At 51.5% G+C, this 17,484-nt stretch overlaps 8 protein-coding genes across 8 annotated transcripts; 5 read left to right on the top strand and 3 right to left on the bottom strand.

The window, feature by feature from the left end:
* Positions 1–605: 605 nt before the first annotated feature.
* On the top strand, positions 606–2,580 carry N7532_006486 (putative general amidase; the record flags this gene model as incomplete). The annotated part of the gene is made up of 6 exons (XM_056618980.1): positions 606–923; positions 988–1,257; positions 1,314–1,455; positions 1,846–2,243; positions 2,312–2,402; positions 2,459–2,580. The coding sequence occupies 6 exons, from the start codon at positions 606–608 to the stop codon at positions 2,578–2,580; spliced, it is 1,341 nt and encodes a 446-aa protein (XP_056475139.1).
* A 2,417-nt stretch (positions 2,581–4,997) lies between these two features.
* On the bottom strand, positions 4,998–5,802 carry N7532_006485 (uncharacterized protein; the record flags this gene model as incomplete). Its single annotated transcript, XM_056618979.1, has 2 exons — positions 4,998–5,518; positions 5,592–5,802. The coding sequence occupies 2 exons, from the start codon at positions 5,800–5,802 to the stop codon at positions 4,998–5,000; spliced, it is 732 nt and encodes a 243-aa protein (XP_056475138.1).
* A 1,538-nt stretch (positions 5,803–7,340) lies between these two features.
* N7532_006484 (uncharacterized protein) lies at positions 7,341–8,016 on the top strand (the record flags this gene model as incomplete). The annotated part of the gene is made up of 2 exons (XM_056618978.1): positions 7,341–7,491; positions 7,538–8,016. 2 exons carry the CDS (start codon positions 7,341–7,343, stop codon positions 8,014–8,016), a joined length of 630 nt encoding a protein of 209 aa, XP_056475137.1.
* An 11-nt stretch (positions 8,017–8,027) lies between these two features.
* On the top strand, positions 8,028–8,303 carry N7532_006483 (uncharacterized protein; the record flags this gene model as incomplete). Its single annotated transcript, XM_056618977.1, has 1 exon — positions 8,028–8,303. The coding sequence occupies one exon, from the start codon at positions 8,028–8,030 to the stop codon at positions 8,301–8,303; it is 276 nt and encodes a 91-aa protein (XP_056475136.1).
* Positions 8,304–9,295: 992 nt separating this feature from the next.
* N7532_006482 (uncharacterized protein) lies at positions 9,296–9,595 on the top strand (the record flags this gene model as incomplete). The annotated part of the gene is made up of 1 exon (XM_056618976.1): positions 9,296–9,595. One exon carries the CDS (start codon positions 9,296–9,298, stop codon positions 9,593–9,595), a length of 300 nt encoding a protein of 99 aa, XP_056475135.1.
* Positions 9,596–10,668: 1,073 nt separating this feature from the next.
* On the top strand, positions 10,669–11,691 carry N7532_006481 (zinc-binding alcohol dehydrogenase family protein; the record flags this gene model as incomplete). The annotated part of the gene is made up of 1 exon (XM_056618975.1): positions 10,669–11,691. The coding sequence occupies one exon, from the start codon at positions 10,669–10,671 to the stop codon at positions 11,689–11,691; it is 1,023 nt and encodes a 340-aa protein (XP_056475134.1).
* Positions 11,692–12,292: 601 nt separating this feature from the next.
* N7532_006480 (response regulator) lies at positions 12,293–14,778 on the bottom strand (the record flags this gene model as incomplete). The annotated part of the gene is made up of 2 exons (XM_056618974.1): positions 12,293–13,350; positions 13,410–14,778. 2 exons carry the CDS (start codon positions 14,776–14,778, stop codon positions 12,293–12,295), a joined length of 2,427 nt encoding a protein of 808 aa, XP_056475133.1.
* A 1,459-nt stretch (positions 14,779–16,237) lies between these two features.
* On the bottom strand, positions 16,238–17,119 carry sho1 (osmosensor SHO1; the record flags this gene model as incomplete). The annotated part of the gene is made up of 1 exon (XM_056618973.1): positions 16,238–17,119. The coding sequence occupies one exon, from the start codon at positions 17,117–17,119 to the stop codon at positions 16,238–16,240; it is 882 nt and encodes a 293-aa protein (XP_056475132.1).
* Positions 17,120–17,484: the final 365 nt, after the last annotated feature.

Here is a 17,484-nt window from a genome sequence, read left to right as displayed (position 1 = left end):
GGGGCCAAATGCCCTGCAGCAACGTGAATTGCCACCCCAGAAGTCTGTGGGAAGTTCCTTGCCATCGTGCATTGCAATGAAATGCCAGCTGGGTTATTGATCGATATCGTGATCACGTTTGGTGGAAACCTGAAGTTGTCTCAGATATCCAGGTCAAACGGCAGTAGATGCTTGCCCCCGTCACGTGTCATTATTTAAATGCATCACGCTTTCACCTCACTTCTTCCCGCGATTTTCTGGAAGGAGCAAACATGCAGCCACTACTCATTCCATCGTCAAAGCAGCCAATCTCGGCGTCACTCGGAGGTAGCCAGCCGACCGACGAAACAGAAGCTCAACATCGAATCGACCCCGCATGGCTTCCTCCCCACTTTAGCCGAGGCCTCCATCCTCATTTGCTATCTCATCGAGGAGTAGCATTCGGCCAGACAAGACAGCTTCCAAGAAAACATGATTACTGCCGATTGGCACTGTTCTCGTTACCCCTCAGAAGGGTTGTCTGGACATATATCTGAGAGAAACCCCCCTCCCCCAAGAACACCTTGACCAACATCTAGAAACAGACACTGGCGCACTTCTAGCAGTACTCGACGCATCAATTCAACATGGGGTCCACCGACAAAAGCATCCCCTGGCAGGAAAGAGTGGCCAAGAAGCAGCTACAGTGTGCAGAGAAAATACCATCGACATGGAAATTGTCCGAGGCATTTTGGTCCAACTTTCAAACTCCTTTAGCGGACAACAAAACCGACCTTGTCCAGGAGCAAGTGATTCGCAAGTCTGGCATTCTCACGGACCGCGAGTTTGAGATTACTGAGAGCTATACTGTGTCAAGACTTCTATCAGCTTTGGCAACTGGAGCATTGACTTCTGCGGAGGTGACACTGGCTTATTGCAAGCGCGCTGCGGTTGCGCAGCAGCTGGTATGTCTCTTTCTTTTTACCTCATATGATGTTGAGATTGACTAACGCAATGCGACTCAAATAGGTGAATTGCCTTTCAGAGACAATGTTTGATGAAGCCCAGAAGAGAGCTGAGCACCTGGACAGTCTGCGAGCTCAGGGCCAGCTGGCTGGTCCACTACATGGACTTCCTATTAGTATCAAAGATAATTTTCATCATAAGGGAACCGAAGCAACAATTGGGATGCTGTCTTTCCTCGGTGAGGTGTCATCAGAAAGCTCGCCCCTGGTTCAGCTTCTACTGAAGCTGGGAGCGGTCATTTATGTCAAGACTAATGTTCCCCAAACTATGATGGTGGGCTCAAGTTTCTCCATTTCCTCAAGCATTCAGCTGACATTATCTGTTGGTAGACCACAGACTCCCACAATAATGTATTCGGGCGCACTTTGAATCCTCGAAATACCATGCTGGGTCCCGGTGGATCTAGCGGCGGCGAGGGTGCCTTAATTACTCTTCGAGGCTCACCACTGGGAGTCGGAACCGACATTGGCGGTAAGAATGAAAGTTTTTTAGCTCAAAATATGCAGTGCTAATTAGGCTCAAGGCTCTGTCCGCATTCCTGCCCTATGCTGTGGAACATATGGATTTCGACCCAGTGCAGCAAGGGTGCCAAACGGAGGAATGCGAGCGTGCACTACCAGCGGAATGAAATTTGTTCTGTCCTGTGCGGGTCCCCTTTGTCAAGATCTTGATGGCATCGAGACATTCTTCAAGTCTCTCTTTGACGGCCGTCCCGCTCTGTACGATTCCACCATCCTGGACATTCCGTGGAGACAGGTCTCCACCAAGCAAAGACTCAGAATCGGAGTTATTCCCGAAAGCCCTAACTTTCCCCTCCACCCCCTGTTCGGAGGACCTTGGCGGAGGCGGCTCGCATACTAGAGGCCCAGGGTCACCAGATCATTCCACTGGATTCGCAGGAATGCCGAATCATGGAGGCCAATGAGATTGCTTTTGCGATCTTTTCTCTGGACCCGGGTGCTAGGAACCACCTCGAAGCGTCCGGAGACCCCCCAGTCCCAGCTTTGCTCCACATTGGTCAACAGGGCGAAAAGCTGAGGAAGTATGCAAAGTCAACTCTACCAGACGTGAGCTCACTGGATCGTATGGGTCAGCTTGCTGCACTCAATACTCTCCGTGCAGGCCTGCGGGAAAGTTACCGGAAACTGTGGCTGAAACACGACTTGGATATTTGCCTTTCTCCCCCGGCCCAGAGTACAGCTGTTCAGCACGACACATTCGGAATACCCCCGTATACAGCATTCTTGAACTGTCTCGACGTATGTTTCATGTTATACCCACCATTTCAGAGTATTAGCTAATTTTCTCATCTTTGATCTCCTTGCAGTTCCCATCCTGCATTCTTCCATTTGGACACGTGGGAGAGGAAGATGCAGGGCAGACTTTCGCACTGAGAGATGACCAAGTTGGCCCAGAATGTGGGTTACCATTTGACCTGAGCCATTCAAGATGCTTTACTAAAATTTAGTCACAGATAACTTCCAGGTGCTCAATGGTGCCCCGTGCTCTGTTCAGCTTTTCACTCCTAATATGCGCGACGAAGAGTGCTTGCAAATGGCCAAGCAGATTGATCAATGTCTCAGGAATAGGGACTAGCTCTGTAAGATGAGCTCAATCTACTCTGGCATGTAGTTAATCGATTTGATGTAAGGAATTTCAGACAATTCGTATGCTCATCGGGCGAAGTCATTTCAGAATCGTATTCGGTTTGCTATATGGGTACAAAATGAAACCTCCTCCTCATCATCACACTGGAGTCGTCGAAAGGCTGATATCTGCTTTCAACTTCTCTTGCCCCAATACATTGTTTGGCTGATGACGCGGCAGCTCCTTAGCGCGCTGAACAACATCCAAAACTCCCTTCGAGACTGTGAAGATCTCATCTATCTCCTCAAGTTCGCGGCCCGACGTTTCAGGGAACAAGTAGTAAACACAAGGCACAATAGTAGCATTGAAGGCAGCGAAGAAGAAAAAGTACTTCTGTCCAATACTTTCAAATGCAATCGGGGTGACATTAGCAACCAAAATGCTAAGAGCCCACGAGATGCTGATGCTGAAACTGTTGATGGTCGTTCGTAGATGCAATGGCGCAATTTCTGTCGCATAGAGGTATGGGATTCCCCCGAATCCGATAATGTAACTGAAATGGAAGAGGAAAATGAAGAAAACGGCGGCATGAGCGGACGTAATGCTTCCGGTCAGTGATCCGAGACTTGCGACGAGTAGGAGGCAAATGGCATTTCCTGATGCACTGAGCATCATCAATTTGCGTCGTCCAAAGCCTTCGATTGTGAGGACTGAAACCATTCCGCCGATGGGGCCGACGAGTTGGTAAGATGCAGCGAGGAGTCGAGATGTTGATTCGCTGAGGTGGAGGTCATGCTCAAAGATCGCGGTAGCTGCAATGGTTCAAATTAATGAGATATTCCCCGAAGGAGTCTTGACAAGTACATACTGTAGAAAGTCGTCACTGTTGCACCGGTCAGCTGGAGGAACACCATCACTCCAACAGCAAGCATCGCACGATGGAAAGTTCTCTGAGTCCCGACCTGATAGGCCGTTCCAAGAGGCACTTTGTTGCTGGCCAGGTCGAGAGATGACTGCACCTCATTGATTCTGCGATCAATGATATCGCTGTTGGCACTTGTGTCTTCCAAAGCCGCCAGTATCTCCCGAGCCTCGCTGATTTTGCTCTGCCGAATTAGCCAACGAGGGGATTCTGGCAGGCAAGCCATAAAGCTCAGGATAATGACAGACAAAAACATGGGGAATGCAGATGGCAAGCGCCATGTGATGCTTCCATGCATGAAAGACATCCCAAAGTCGAGAAAAAGGGCAAGTGCACATCCCAGCCCACTGAATATTCCCTTCGTGGCAACATGCGCACCTCGCTTGTGCGCTGGTGAGATCTCAGATTGCCAGAGAGGAATCGTGGCCAGGATAGCACCGGTACCGACGCCGATAGTCACCCTTGAGACTATCAATTGCGTCAGGGAGTAGGCACTGGCATTGAGAGCAGCACCAAAGATCTGGACAAGCGATGCAGTCATTATCGTCCGCCGGCGGCCGAGAATATCTCCCAGCCAAATGCATGAAAAGGTTCCCAGGAAGCCACCAATCGCATAAACAGCAACCACCGTCCCTTGGATAGTGGAAGTGTGCGCTCGATCCTGGGCATGGTCCACATCGATAGCGGGGAACTGGCCCTCGAAACTCGCCAGGGTCAACACGCCACCAAGGGAGGCCGCGTTATAACCAACTGACATGATCCCGGGCATCAAGACCCCAAGAATGGCCACAATGTTGAGGCTATTGCCACGACATCCGAGAAACCGGGTCATACTTGCGTGTTGATCGTGCCGGGGATCTGCACAGCCAAGAGATCAGGGGAGATAGATCAGCGTGATCGACTTCGATCCACGCGTCAAAAGGAGAATAAAGCACGAGGCAGACAGCTGGAAAGATAAAGCTAGTCTTTAATTCCCGAGTTTCTTCTGTATTTAAGAGAAAATATCATCGGTCTCGCCTGCCCCCCCCACCCCCCCCCGGGTCGCTCCAAATCGTCGTAACTGGTGCATTCCAGTCTCTAAGTCTCTGGGTGACATGCGGTAAATTCCCCTCAGGGTTCGCGAGCCAGAGGGGCGATTTGAGCAACGAGGGTCCAACTGGAATACTCGGAGCTTTATGCAAGGCACGTCGCTCAGACGCCGGCCGGAATCGCTCGCAATGAGCTACTTCTCATTAAGACTAGACCGTGCATGAGGGAATCCCAGGATGGAAGATCCTTGTGTCCCAGCATGGTGTTTCCGTGTGGTATCCCAATCGTAGTATCGCCGAGTCTCCAATCATGAGAATTCCTATCGTTTTGGCTCGGTTGTTTCTTGTTTCCTCATCTTTCGTCTGCTGATGAAGCTGAAAAGCGAATGATTAATTCGGATATGCATAATTATCATGGACATGGACCTTCGGAGACATGTGCCGGGTTTCTAATGGGATATCCGCTTTTTTCTCCCTCACCCCCTTGCCTCCAGCTCTGGCATGTGGCCAGTCCCTCGGCTATCCAGCTCCGAGGGCCTAGAAGCGGCCTTCCCAGAAGGCGCCTCGACAGCGACAGGTGCACCATTGAAGCTTGGGCCCGGAGCAGTGGAATTAGCCATGGCCTTGCTCAGTCGATTTGCTCTCCTCCTTTCCATGAATGCCCATACCAACGACCCCAGCGCGACAAGTCCCAGTGGAACACCCAGTCCAGCCCCGATGGCCACATCGTGTGACCCGCTCGAGGAGGGGCTTGAAGTGGCTGTTGGGCAGATGCCCGAGGAGTTGGAGGAATTCGACGATGCAGATAATGAAGTGACGTTCTGGAGGGCAGTGTGTCCAGCAAGGATTTCGCCGTCGTCGATTTCGAAGCTGTCCTTCTCGAATGGACACACGATTTCGCTTCCATTGATCACGGGTGTGCCACAGCAGTATTTAGAGGTGCCATTGATGAAGGACAAGTTAATAATCGACGCGCCTTTGTCATCGAAGGTATCCTCTAGTGCCGCATCGTTAGTATAGTGTATACCCCTTGGGTCGACCCCACAGGGGCCAGGATTCTTCAGACTTACGGCAGTGGGTCGGACATCCAGCGCCCCAGTTTTGGCTTGTGCAGGACCCTCGCGAGAGAACGAATGGTTGAACGGTATCCAGGCAGTATCCGTTCGATAGACAGATGTTGTCCTTGCCGCAGCAAAATGTGGTATCGTCGGAGGTGCATGGATAGCTATTCGCGGCCGTGTTGCCGTGCGGGAAGTAGCACGTTCGAGCGTCGATTGGCATGGTGACTTTTCGTAGTGGTGAATTGTAGAAAACGAAGGACACTAACTCCAAAGAGCCGAGAAATTGCGCTGGAGAGGTTGAATAGGGGACTTGGGCGGCCGAGGCTCGCGAAGTCGTTTTGACAGCGGAGACACAAGCTGGCGGTGGTCGTTATGGTGCCAAGGGGAGCTATCCAATATCTTACGCGATCTGCAATCGCGTGTGCATTGCAGAGACTAAATTAGTCTTAGGTGAGAGTGAAGATAACACAGATCGGCGATACCCTCGGTGTCTATCGCGTCGGGTTTGGTGTGGCAGACTTCTCTCGGGCTTTCTTTTGGTCTCGCATCCGATTCGGGTCAACTCCATCGATCCAAAGGCGACTTGCGTGGCAGTGGATTGTCACATTGAGCTTTGAAGTTGAGCGTGGAAACGGATCTTGAGCCTAACGACAATATGGAGGTTTCAGCGATCGACTTCAGCCGTCCAGGGTCTAGTACCCAGTAGCGGGGCACAAATCCCGCCACCGGGCCTACCACTGCAAGCATCAGGCCCGCCCAGGAAAGCATGAGGAGGGAAGATCGCAAGTTGTGAGGAACTTAATATGTCATCTTACTTGGGGGCCGCCGGTTCACGTGGCATGATTGGTTTCCAAGACAATTGTGACACCGCTCTCGAATACAGTCACTCCTTAGATTACTATATGGCAAACCTCTGCCAATGTCACTGTGCCTACTAGTATTCACCTTAAATCACATCCTCATCATCGACCCCTCTTCTCTTTCTTTTTCTTTGCACGATTTGTATTGTTATGGTGTTTTGTTTGGTTGACTCGTAATTTCAAGTTCGGCATGAGCCACGCGGAATCCACCCCAATTTGGGGCCAAGTCCCAATCTGGCAATATATGGCGCCGCTCTGTTGTGCCCCTGCCAGGGCTGAGTCCAGGATGCATTGGGGGCTGTAATGGCACGATCGCCATGCCCATGCCCAACTCAGAAACCAGTTCTAGATGCCTCGATTCTCAGCTGCCCCCAGCATTTCAGCATTAATGGAAAGCATGACTGTTGGCAAGTCAGAGAGAAACTCTGACCTTATTCAATAAGGAAATGTAGAAGAAAAATAAATATTTCCACTTGGAATGAGCCTATGCCGGCCATGCACGGCGCTTTTCGCAGCCAAGTCATCTGAGGGCAAGGCGCGGACCTCCCCTCACCTTACTCTCGCTTTACTACATGCACCGTCTGGGAGTGCCCTTGAAGCAAGAGAGTACATGTATTACATGTCGCTATGTCATCCAACACTTTCGGCGACCTGAACTCTAGGATTCAGGTGGGTCCAAATTGCGGTCCTATCAACGCAGAGTTTAATCTCCCTCCCGGTATGGTCTTTCCGGATGTACAAATCCTCCCAAGCCCATGAAATTCAGCCAAGCTGATTATGTCGCAGAGTCCAAGATCAACTTCTTCAATACTTCGTCTTACCAGGCTAACAAAAACATCAACCCTCATCTAGTCAAAGAAACCTGCAAGTGGTTTATGGAGCACTCAACCTTCCAAAAATGGAGGAACAACACTCTCAAGACGACCTCATGGCTTTCTGCCGACCCGGCTGTGGCAATCCCGTCCTTGCAAAAGTTTTGATTGATGAGAAACTACTCGACGATGGGTCGGCTACGGTGTACTACTTCTTCAAAGACAACAAGGAGAGCGGTTGCAACCTGTGCATTGCTGCATCGGCTATTTTGCGCCCGCAAAGACCTCTTCCGCGAGCACGCCAGCAAAGCGATAGATCACTATGGAAGTGGATTAAGGGCTGATTTCGACGCTCTTTGGAATTTGTGGACAATCGCAATCTTCGATCCCTCAAATCAAGATGTCGTCTGTGTAATCGACGCCTTGGACGAATGCCGCCAGCCAGACCGCCATCGACTAATAGCGGAGCTCGATCGGTTCTACACATTCTCCCCAGAAAGATCAAGAATCGGACCGAAAGTGAAGTTCCTGATTATGAGTCGACCGTATGGTGATATTGAACGCAGATACGGCAGACTTACCAACCGGTTTCCTACTATTCGTCTAGCTGGTGAAGAGGAGTGGGTGAACATTAGCCAAGAGATCGGCCTGGTGATGCAAGTCAAGGTAGACGAAACTGTGGAAGAAAGAGGCCTCTCTGATGAGATTCGGAAAGCTCTGAAAAGCCAATTCTCAGAAACTCGAAACACGACTTTTCTCTAATTATATTTACAATGGAGGTGCTTCGAGACTGCCTGGGCCAGATGGAATCAAAGCTGCTTCGAAAGATCAAGGAATTGCCAGAAAGTGTTGAGCAGGCATACGAAATTATCTTGCGGCGATGTCATCAACAGAATCGTCAAGACGGGAGACGCCTGCTGAATATCATCGTCGCAGCGCAACGGCCCCTGAAAGTATCCGAGATCGATGTTGCTTTAGAGGTCCAACCTGATATGATCTCTCGCACTGATTTGGATCTTGAGGGCTCCCACAGAAAGCAGTGGATATGAGATGAATGTGGACTGTTTGTTAGCATTTACCAATCGCGTGTCTATCTTATCCATCGAACTGCAAGATAACTTTTGCTTCAACGGACAGATGAAAAGGTAGCCCCAGGAGGATGGGACACTCCATCAATCTGATGGATGCACATCGACTCCTTGCAAGGATATGCGTCACATACTCCAGTTTCGGGATTTCCAGAGGAGTTATCTGCCTCTCGGACCCCCTTCGATGGGTGGCAAAGAGGCAATTTTTCGATATTCAGCAGAGCACTGATCTGAACACATGCGTCAAGTCAGCTGCGAGGAGGACCTGCTGGTGAAAACTAGTTGATTATCTGAGGTTGGGGATGGAAATCCGTCTCCAAAATCTGTGGCTCCGTTTCAACAGTTCTCTTCCTCAACAATGATTGAGACGCCGTCCACCTCTGATCTGGGTGATAAATGTACACTTATAGAGGTTGTGGGCTTACTACTTCGAAGATCCAAATTGGAGATAACAGAAGTAGTAGTCGAGGAGGTTGCAGCAAACCCGGAAATAAGACATGCCATGATAGAGATTTTTTTGATCAAAGAAGCTTCGAGACAAGAATTACCCCAGGTGTAGTTCTGGCTGCCGCAGGAAACGGCTCAAAGGGACTTTCGGCGATGAAGACTCTTCTTGAACGAAGAGGAGCAGAAATCCAAATCACTGATCAGGCTCTCAAAGCGGCTGCAGCGAACTGGAGTTTCGGAGAACCCTATAATAAAACTCTTACTTGATCATCAAGGGACAGAAGTCAGAATCACAGAGGACATTATCATAGCCGCACAAAAAACTGCCAGAATGGAGATGCTGTCATGAGGAGATTGCTTGAATATGGAGGGAAGAAAACCAAAGCCACTGACGAGGTTTTCGAGGCAGCTGCAGCAAATTGGCAATTAGCAGCCGCTGTGACAGAAATTCTTCTTGAAAAAAGGGAGTGCAGTTCGAAATAACCGAGTAAATTATTTTAGCCGCTATGGAGAACCAAAGCGGAAGCGGAAGCGGAAGCGCCGTGATGAAGCTCCTGCTCGAGCAGAATAAGGTGGCAAATCAAATCACCAAGAGAATAGTGGACGCCGCTATGAAGAGCCGGGGAAACGCGAAGGCTGTGATGGGGCTTCTACTCGAAGAAAAGAGAGTGAATTTTCAATTCATTGATGAGGCGCTCAAGGAGTATACCCGGGAGAACCAGTATCCGAAACGAATCTCTCCCAGGATGACAAACGGAGGGATGAAATCGAAGTCGCCAAACAGCTTCTTTATGCTGCTACGGTAGATCAATGGGGTGGACTCATTGAGTAAAGGTTCTACTTGACAGAAGACCGGGCATTCAGATAGTCGATCAGGCTCTGAAGGCGACTGCATTGAATGAAATGCGTGGAGGCACCGTGATGAAAGCTCTTATTGAACAAGGAGCAAATTTTGAAGTGATATTATTTGTGTAGCTGCGGCGAATCAGAGGTGCGGTTATGGTGTGGTGAAAATTCCACTCGGACAAAGAGGAGTGGAAATTGAAGTCACCCGGGGGGCGGCATTGGTAGCTGCTGCTGAAAACCTGAAAAGTAAAGATCTTGTGATGAACCTTCTACTCGAACAGAGAGGATCAGAAATGAAAATCACTGACAACGTGATGAAAGAGGAGAATGTTCATATACTGTCATGGTGCTTCTCCTGAAAAAAGAGTAGCGAATGTCAAATCACCGAGGGCATCTTGACGTACTGTGACTTATCAAGTGAAGCCGAGTCTCATAGATATCACGCTCTACGCCCAATATTCAAGACGTGCAAAGAAATAACAACGTAGAGCGCACTGAGATGTACCTTGCCCAAATAAAATGTAAAATGTGAACTGACTCAGCCCATCACTATATTTCAATGTCAACCTCAATTAGACAAACCCTAAGCCCGATACGGCCCTACCTGCGGTTCTTGGCAACCGTCACGAGCCCCGCATACCTAACTTAAGCATACTACACAGCGGCATATTCCAACTTCCGATGACGAGAATTTAGACTCAAATTCCTCCTTGACTTCGGGAACTCCTGACGGCCCCCAATCCGGTTTCCGCCGGATACTCAACACCGACGGATAAAATCTCTAATCACCGCCAAACCACACGGAGATAAGCAATGATTGTACCTTAGGATTCCGTAAATACACGCGTTGCATCATTAACCCCGACCGTATAGTACAAGGACATCTATACACGCGAACAGAAAAGAGAATATAAAAATACAGAGCCTGTTGCTCTGCTAATCATCTCAACAATCACTCGAATCGACACTCAGTCAATCTCAAATTCAAACAACTACACCAGTGTACAACACCAAGTCAAACCAATCAACCAAGATGTCCACCCACCAAGCTGCCACCCTCCTCGAAAAGGGCACCCCCCTCGAAATCACCGAGCGACAAACCCCAACCCTAGGACCAAACGAGCTCCTAATCGAAGTGCATGCCGCAGCTCTCAACCCAGTGGACCACTTCCAGCGAGACCTGGGCATGTTCGTCCGCGAGTTCCCAGCCATACTCGGCTCAGACGTCTCCGGCATCGTCGCGAAAGCCGGCTCCGACGTACGTCCCGACACGCCCAAGCCCGGCACGCGCGTCACGGCATTCGCTAGCTCCTGGTTCAACGGCAAGGCGGACTACGGCGCTTTGCAGAAATATGTGATTGTTTCTGAAGACATCGTCTCCGTCCTTCCGGACTCTTACTCCTTCGTTGAGGGAAGTGTGTTTCCCATGGCGGCATTGACATCTTGGTGCGGATGGCTTTGGGCTGGAATCTCGCCTTCCTCGCCCCCGAGCCAGAAGGAGGGTGTTTTTGTCTGGGGCGCGTCGAGTAGTATGGGGACATTTGCGGTGCAGGAGGCGAAGTTGATGGGGTATACTGTCTATGCGACGGCTGGTGCGCAGCATCATGAGTATATCAAGGGTCTTGGTGCGGCGCGGGTCTTCGATTATAAGAACGAGGATATCCTGGGCCAGATGGTGAATTCTGCGAAGGAAGATGGGATTACCGTTCGAGCTGGGTATCTGGCTACCGGTGATCAGCAGCTGGCTATTGATGTCCTTGCTGCGCTGAGTGGTGGGGAGAAGGCGAAGTTGGCTGTTGCACCCATCTTAAAGAAAGACTTGACGCTTCCTGAGGGTATTGAAGCGGCGTTTGTCAGTCACCCTGAGGACCCGGTTGAGTTGAAGGGGAGGATTCGCTGGGTGTTTAGGGATTGGCTTGAGGCGAGACTTGCGGCTAAGGAGCTGGTTGCTAGTCCTCATATCAAGGTGGTAAAGGGAGGATTGGCTGCTGTTAATTGGGCCCTGGATGAGCTCAAGGGTGGAGTTAGCTGCTCAAAGCTTGTGGTGGAGCTTTAGATGTTACGCCATTGAAATGGCCTGCTTGAGTCAGTATCATATACACTGCCACTTCTCTGTTAGTTTGGTTTTGACTGATTTTATAAGTTTGTTCTCCAGAAGATCACAATCGTTATTATCCACCTTATGCTACAACCAGTAGTCTGGAAAGTGAACCGTAGACCCTATTTGGAATACATGCCTGGCAAGGACCTGATCCCGCCCGTCGAGAATTAAAGGATCGGACACTGGAACATTCCGCATTGAGCAGACGAAAGCCGAGGCATGAAACATCTCTTTCGTGTACGTGAGTATGTCCTGCGTGTATATACATGTAGTAGGTATGCCGCAACTTTGAACTAAAAAGGGATAACAAAGGCGAATGCATAAGATGTCATCATCGACAGATGCATGATGAGGGGTGAAGATGAATGCTAGGATACAGTGCCTCAAAGCACAAATGCTACCAAACTAAATTTCAAAGCAAAATGTCGAGTTATGAGAAAAAAAAATCGGTGCTAGAGGGGTATCCAATGGAAAAGACAGAGTCGAGACATATGGAAAGATCGAAAGGGCCATGCGTAAAGTCATTATTCACCATCGTATATAGATTGAATAATGCTCATTCTGCGTTCGAAGTCGGGGCTTCGTTGAAGGAAGGCTGTGCCTCAGATTCTCCAGGCGTCGCCTGGGAACTTGGACCCGTATCTGTGGTATCACCACTGCCGCTGCCCCATGAGTCTTCACGCATGATCTCGGCAGCATCCGGCAGAGTAGGTCTAGCCAGCTCTTGGCGAGATTGCTTGGCTTTGGAGGCGCGAGTTGAAAAAGAGGGAGAAGAAGGTTCTGTACTCTGTAGGTAATCATTCCGACCACCCGTCTGCATCGGACTGGTGCCACTATCGAGGCTGACAGGCGAGGACTGGGTTGAGTCCAGGAATCCACGCCATTTTCGCCAACCCTCAAAATCGATCAGTGCTTGCATGCAACCCCATTCGGTGACCTTTTGGGACAGCCATGGGAAGCCAATAGGCTTGGTAAGGAAATCGTTACAACCAGCAGCCAATGCCTCATGTCGATCGCTTTGCAAGCTACTAGCGGTCAAAGCGACGATAATGACAGGGCTGCGGAACAGAGACAGATCCGTCAAGGTATCTTCCTCACTGACGGACCGGTGAAGACCCGGCCTCCTCTCTGAAGTGGCGCTCGAAACACTTGAACGACCAGAGGCATTCTTAGGGAAGACTCCAATTCCGTTTAGTCGTTCTAGCCGACGAATCTCCTTGGTAGCATCCAATCCGTTCATGACAGGTAGTTGGATATCCATCAGTACCAAATGGAATCCACCTTGTCGCCATTTCCGCACGGCCTCCTCTCCGTTTGCTGCACACTTCCATCGCACACTCAATCGTTTCATGAACGCTTCGAGTAGCTTTTGGTTGATGATATTATCTTCGACGATCAAAACATTGATTGGAGGTACCGTGCCGTCAATCAATCCCCCAAAGACTGCACCGGGTGATGCAGCGGCCTTGGACTTCCTGGAAGCACGTGGGGATGTGACGGGTGCCGGCGGGGTGTGGATTTTGGTTTGGGGAGATTCGGCTGCTGGCGCGGGAGGTGTAGGGATGCTTTGCGGCGGTGCTGGAGTGGGTTGAGAGTGGGGTGATATGCCGGGTTCTTCGAAGGGTTAGTAGGCGAGTGCTTTGAAAGATATTTCCGTAGTGAATTGAACGTACCTGTTACATTGACAGTGGGCGCTTGTCCCAAGTGTGTCGGCGAGTTCGTCGTATGCCGTTGAAGGGGTGGCCGGCGATGATGCCATGCACCGCTTCGTCCGGGAGAATGCAGTGGAGGGGGCACGCCCGTGCTCATGATGGACGACATCGCCGCCTGGTTATTTGCGCCAGGATTTGATGGATGTAAGGGAGGAGTCGAGGTTTTGGTGGGGTTGACGGGCATAAGCGGAAAGTATTCGCCATGTTCGCCAGGCTCTGGGTGATGGTGATGATAAACACTGTGGCGTGGGGAGGGTTTGGGGGTCCGGCGAGTTGGTGCATCAATCACCAGGGCCTCCTCCACTGTTTGACCTCCCGGATAGTATGAGTCGAGCACAGACACCAGAGATTCTTCAGGGCTGAGAAGACGCTCTGGATGGCTGTTCCGGCTCGAGCCCTCTCGTGAGGTAATCCTGATCACGATATCTGGGGAGTCAAATGTCCTTCCTAATGAGTTGGCGTATTTCATGATCACCTGGTCACGCAGCTCGTCCACGACCGCGTCTTCCAGGCAGGGCACGAGGGTAGCCGAGCCACCTGGCCGCTTGACCCAGATTCGACGTTGAACCATCTCGTCTGCCACGACCGGGGCGCGAAATTGATTCGGATCACCTGGCGCAGCGAAAAGATTCTGTTCTAGCAGACCCGAGATCAAATGCTGATGTGACGCAGGCAGCAGAGACTGTCTGCGGATGGCAATGCTCGGGCGCTTGCTCGATGGGGGCGCGGGAAAAGATGACGATGGCCGGCGTTCGGGTGCGGTTTGCTCGATGACGGCATTCAAGGTCGGGGTCAATTGGAGCTCGGTGGGCGCGGATGCTCGGACTTTGACGACCGCGGATTGGAAAGACGTATCGTCGGAATGCCGAGGGGTCGGGAGCGGAGACTCGAGGGGGGATGGCAGGTCTTCGGTCAGCGGCGTGTGCAGCAGCGACGAGCCGGCCTCTGTCGGTAGTGGGGTGGAGGATGATCGTTCCGGCTCGTGACGATGCTGGGACTGCTGGTCGGCAGGTGGAGGCGTGGAGGAATGAGACGAGAGATCGGCTTGGGACTCGAACACGGGCGCGTTTCCCTGTGGATGGGGCTCGGACTCGGGACCGGGGCCGATCGCGTCAGAGGAATGGGCGGTGGAGGAGACGACGCTATAGGGAGACTTTTCGCTGGCGGAGTCGAAGGGATGTGGAGGGCAGGAGTTGGCGTTGGAGGTGTGAACGGTTAATGAAGTTGGGTGGACACGCGGGTCCGCCCCGTTGCCCGCTTTGGGGACGGACGTCGATGATCGCCGCAACAGCTTGGCCTTGAGCAGACGCGAGAGACGTCTCTCTGACATTGTGATGGCGGGGCTCAGACGCGAAGCATGGTCAAGAAGCGAGAGGGGCGAGACTTGTGAAATTCGAGACAGGGGCTGCGCAGCTGGCCCGAATGGGGCTGGTCTGATGCTTAGCAGCTCCGCACCGGCAGCTGCAGCCCGTTGTCAACACGCCAACACGGCTGGCACGGTGCTTTGGGAAGGTCGACGGAGCTGGGGGGAAGCTGGACGATGTGAAGCAGCAGAGGAGAGGAGAAGGTCCAAATTACCAGTGGTAACACAGACAGCTCCCGCCAGCTGCTGATCTCCCGGCAGTTGGCCAAAGACAGCTGATTCTCACGCTAGGCCGAAACACGCTGCATGGACCACTGCAAGGTTTGGCGTGTTGGCGGTGTACACTTTGCTGCCGGGATGGCCGTTGTTTACTGCAATTCCTGCTGCTTGACAGCCAGTAGTACATAGTACATAGTATACATTGGCCTCGTATCCGTTGTTGGCACGCATCCCGCCATGTGTACTACGTGACCTATCTGCTAGTTCAATCCCTGCACGGTCGAATCATCCCAATCGACCAAGCTCGAAGCATGAAACGCAGCCCAGGAACCATGGTTCCATAAGGCTGAAACGAACGTTTTCCGCCAACAGCTTCACAGTGGTGTATGAATCCTACCACGAAGTAGATATTAGTATAGGTAAGGTTTGCTTGGTTCGGTTCATATAGACCATCGCCCTAAGGACTCTAGTCCATTACTCCGTAATACCAGGTTCGATTTGTCCTAACCTTGAATCACCTGTTGTCTGCTTCGACGATTTTTGAGATCAGGCAGCACCATTTTAAGATTAAAGTGCATCTAATCACCCGAATTTACACTAGTCTAGAACAGAGCCAGCAGAACAAATTGGATAACATGCATACCCGACCATACTCTACTCGGAGGTACTGTGGCCATCGTCTATTGTACGTGATATGGTGCAAGAACTTTGACAGAAGTACCGGACTACATTTGCCACTGAGCTCTATAAAATATAGATCGACAGATCAAACAGCCTAAATGCAGATCCGAACCTCTAGGCTTTTCATGCGGAGAAAGAAACAGAGTCTGCCACAGAAGTTTCCAGACGAACTCCGTTACAATGACCCATTTCTAAGCATGAGAATCATACAAAAGCACCTGAACCATAACGCGCAAAGAAAAGCGGGCAAAACCACCCGCTAACACAAAAACCAAGCCAGATCAACAGAGAATACGTGCCAAGGAAAGATGAAGTTCGAGGGAAGGAAGGCCAACTTGCGTTGGAAAGTAGAGTAAATGGAAATGAAGAGAGGAGGCCATCAAGACATCACGTTAAGAGGAACCAAAAGTACACACACGTCGAGAAAGGATCCGAAGGGTATCAAAGAGTACAATGTTTTGCGATAAGCTTCAAAAAATCAAACGGAGGGACACAAAAGAGAAGAAGGCATTACAAAAACATCCGATCACAGAAGAATCAGGTAGTTTGAGGGCGCAATGCCGGTCTCTCCGCTCGATTTTCGAGCCTGCCACCATCGGCCGCTGACATCGGACACTTCGAGGATCTCGTGCTTTGTGAAGCTGATCTCGTTGGCGTCTTCGGGGTTCGCGTCGTACGAGTAAATGGCCTTGGCCCGGTATGGGTACTCGGTTGGCTGGGGCACCTCGCTGCCGTCGGGGTTGACGGCGGGAGCCGTGGCATTGCCTGGAGCAGGGCTGGGGGTAGCGCCGAAGCGTGCCGAGGAGTTACGCTCGGCACCGGGGGCACCACCGGGGTATCCGGACACAGGGGAGGAGGTCTCGAAGCCGCTCAGCTGGGCGGAGGTGTACATCTGCGGGGTGTTGCCGGTGGCCATGGTCTCGGGACGAGCACCGAATGCGCTGGACATGGGGCGGCTGCCACGGTAGGAGCCGGGCTGTTCCTTGTTCAGGGCGAAGGAGTCGATGAATCCGCGGTGCGAGGCCTGGGGAGTGGACCCGAAGTAGAAGATCCAGATGATGATCACCATGGAGAGAAGAATGAAACCAGCGCCGGCGGCTTGCTCGGAGCCCTGGGAACCGTAGACCATGTTGTTTGCGCTGATAGAGGTCAAGACGAGGGCGGCGGCCAGATAGCCCACGATTGCGACGCCGTAGACATTGCCAGTGTCGGTGCCGAACACGAAAATCAGACCCGAGTTGATGCAGAACATATAACTGATCGCCCACCAGTCCAGGTTCGGATAATCATTTGAGATGTCGGCGATGATCGAGGAGATGAAGGCAATGAGCCAGGCCAGGATGGAGATGGAGAGGGTCGCGAGCGCGAACGGGTCGCCGAGGATGTTGCTGGGGCGGAAGTTGGGCATTTTGAACGGATTGCCGTAGGGGCTCGGTTCTCTTCAATTGGTGGAGTGTGCGCAGAGGGTGCCGCTATACACAGAGTGTCAAGGAAGGGATGCGGAATCGATGAGGGGCGGTCGATTTCGCTGAATGAAGGTTTCCACGGGATCGGCGAATTGCTCAATCGAGTGGTACACGAGATTTTCGGTAAATGTTGTGGCTGCCGATGAATGCCAGGTGTCTCGAGTCTGGCAGGGTTGGGGATGGGTGAGAGAGCGATGAGACTGCGCCTAGTCAGTACAATGATCGAGGGACGGTCGCGTGGGGTCGAAAATGAGGGTCGTCAGGCACCAGCGAGATTGGACAGGCCCACGATGGAAGCGACGATGGG

The sequence above is a fragment of the Penicillium argentinense genome (genome assembly GCF_028826775.1).
Source record: "Penicillium argentinense strain IBT 30761 chromosome Unknown utg000005l_segment0_segment0, whole genome shotgun sequence".
NCBI classification, from domain to species: domain Eukaryota; kingdom Fungi; phylum Ascomycota; class Eurotiomycetes; order Eurotiales; family Aspergillaceae; genus Penicillium; species Penicillium argentinense.
The sequence above is the reverse complement of the archived record's forward strand: the minus strand, read 5'-3'. Positions and strand labels throughout refer to the sequence as shown.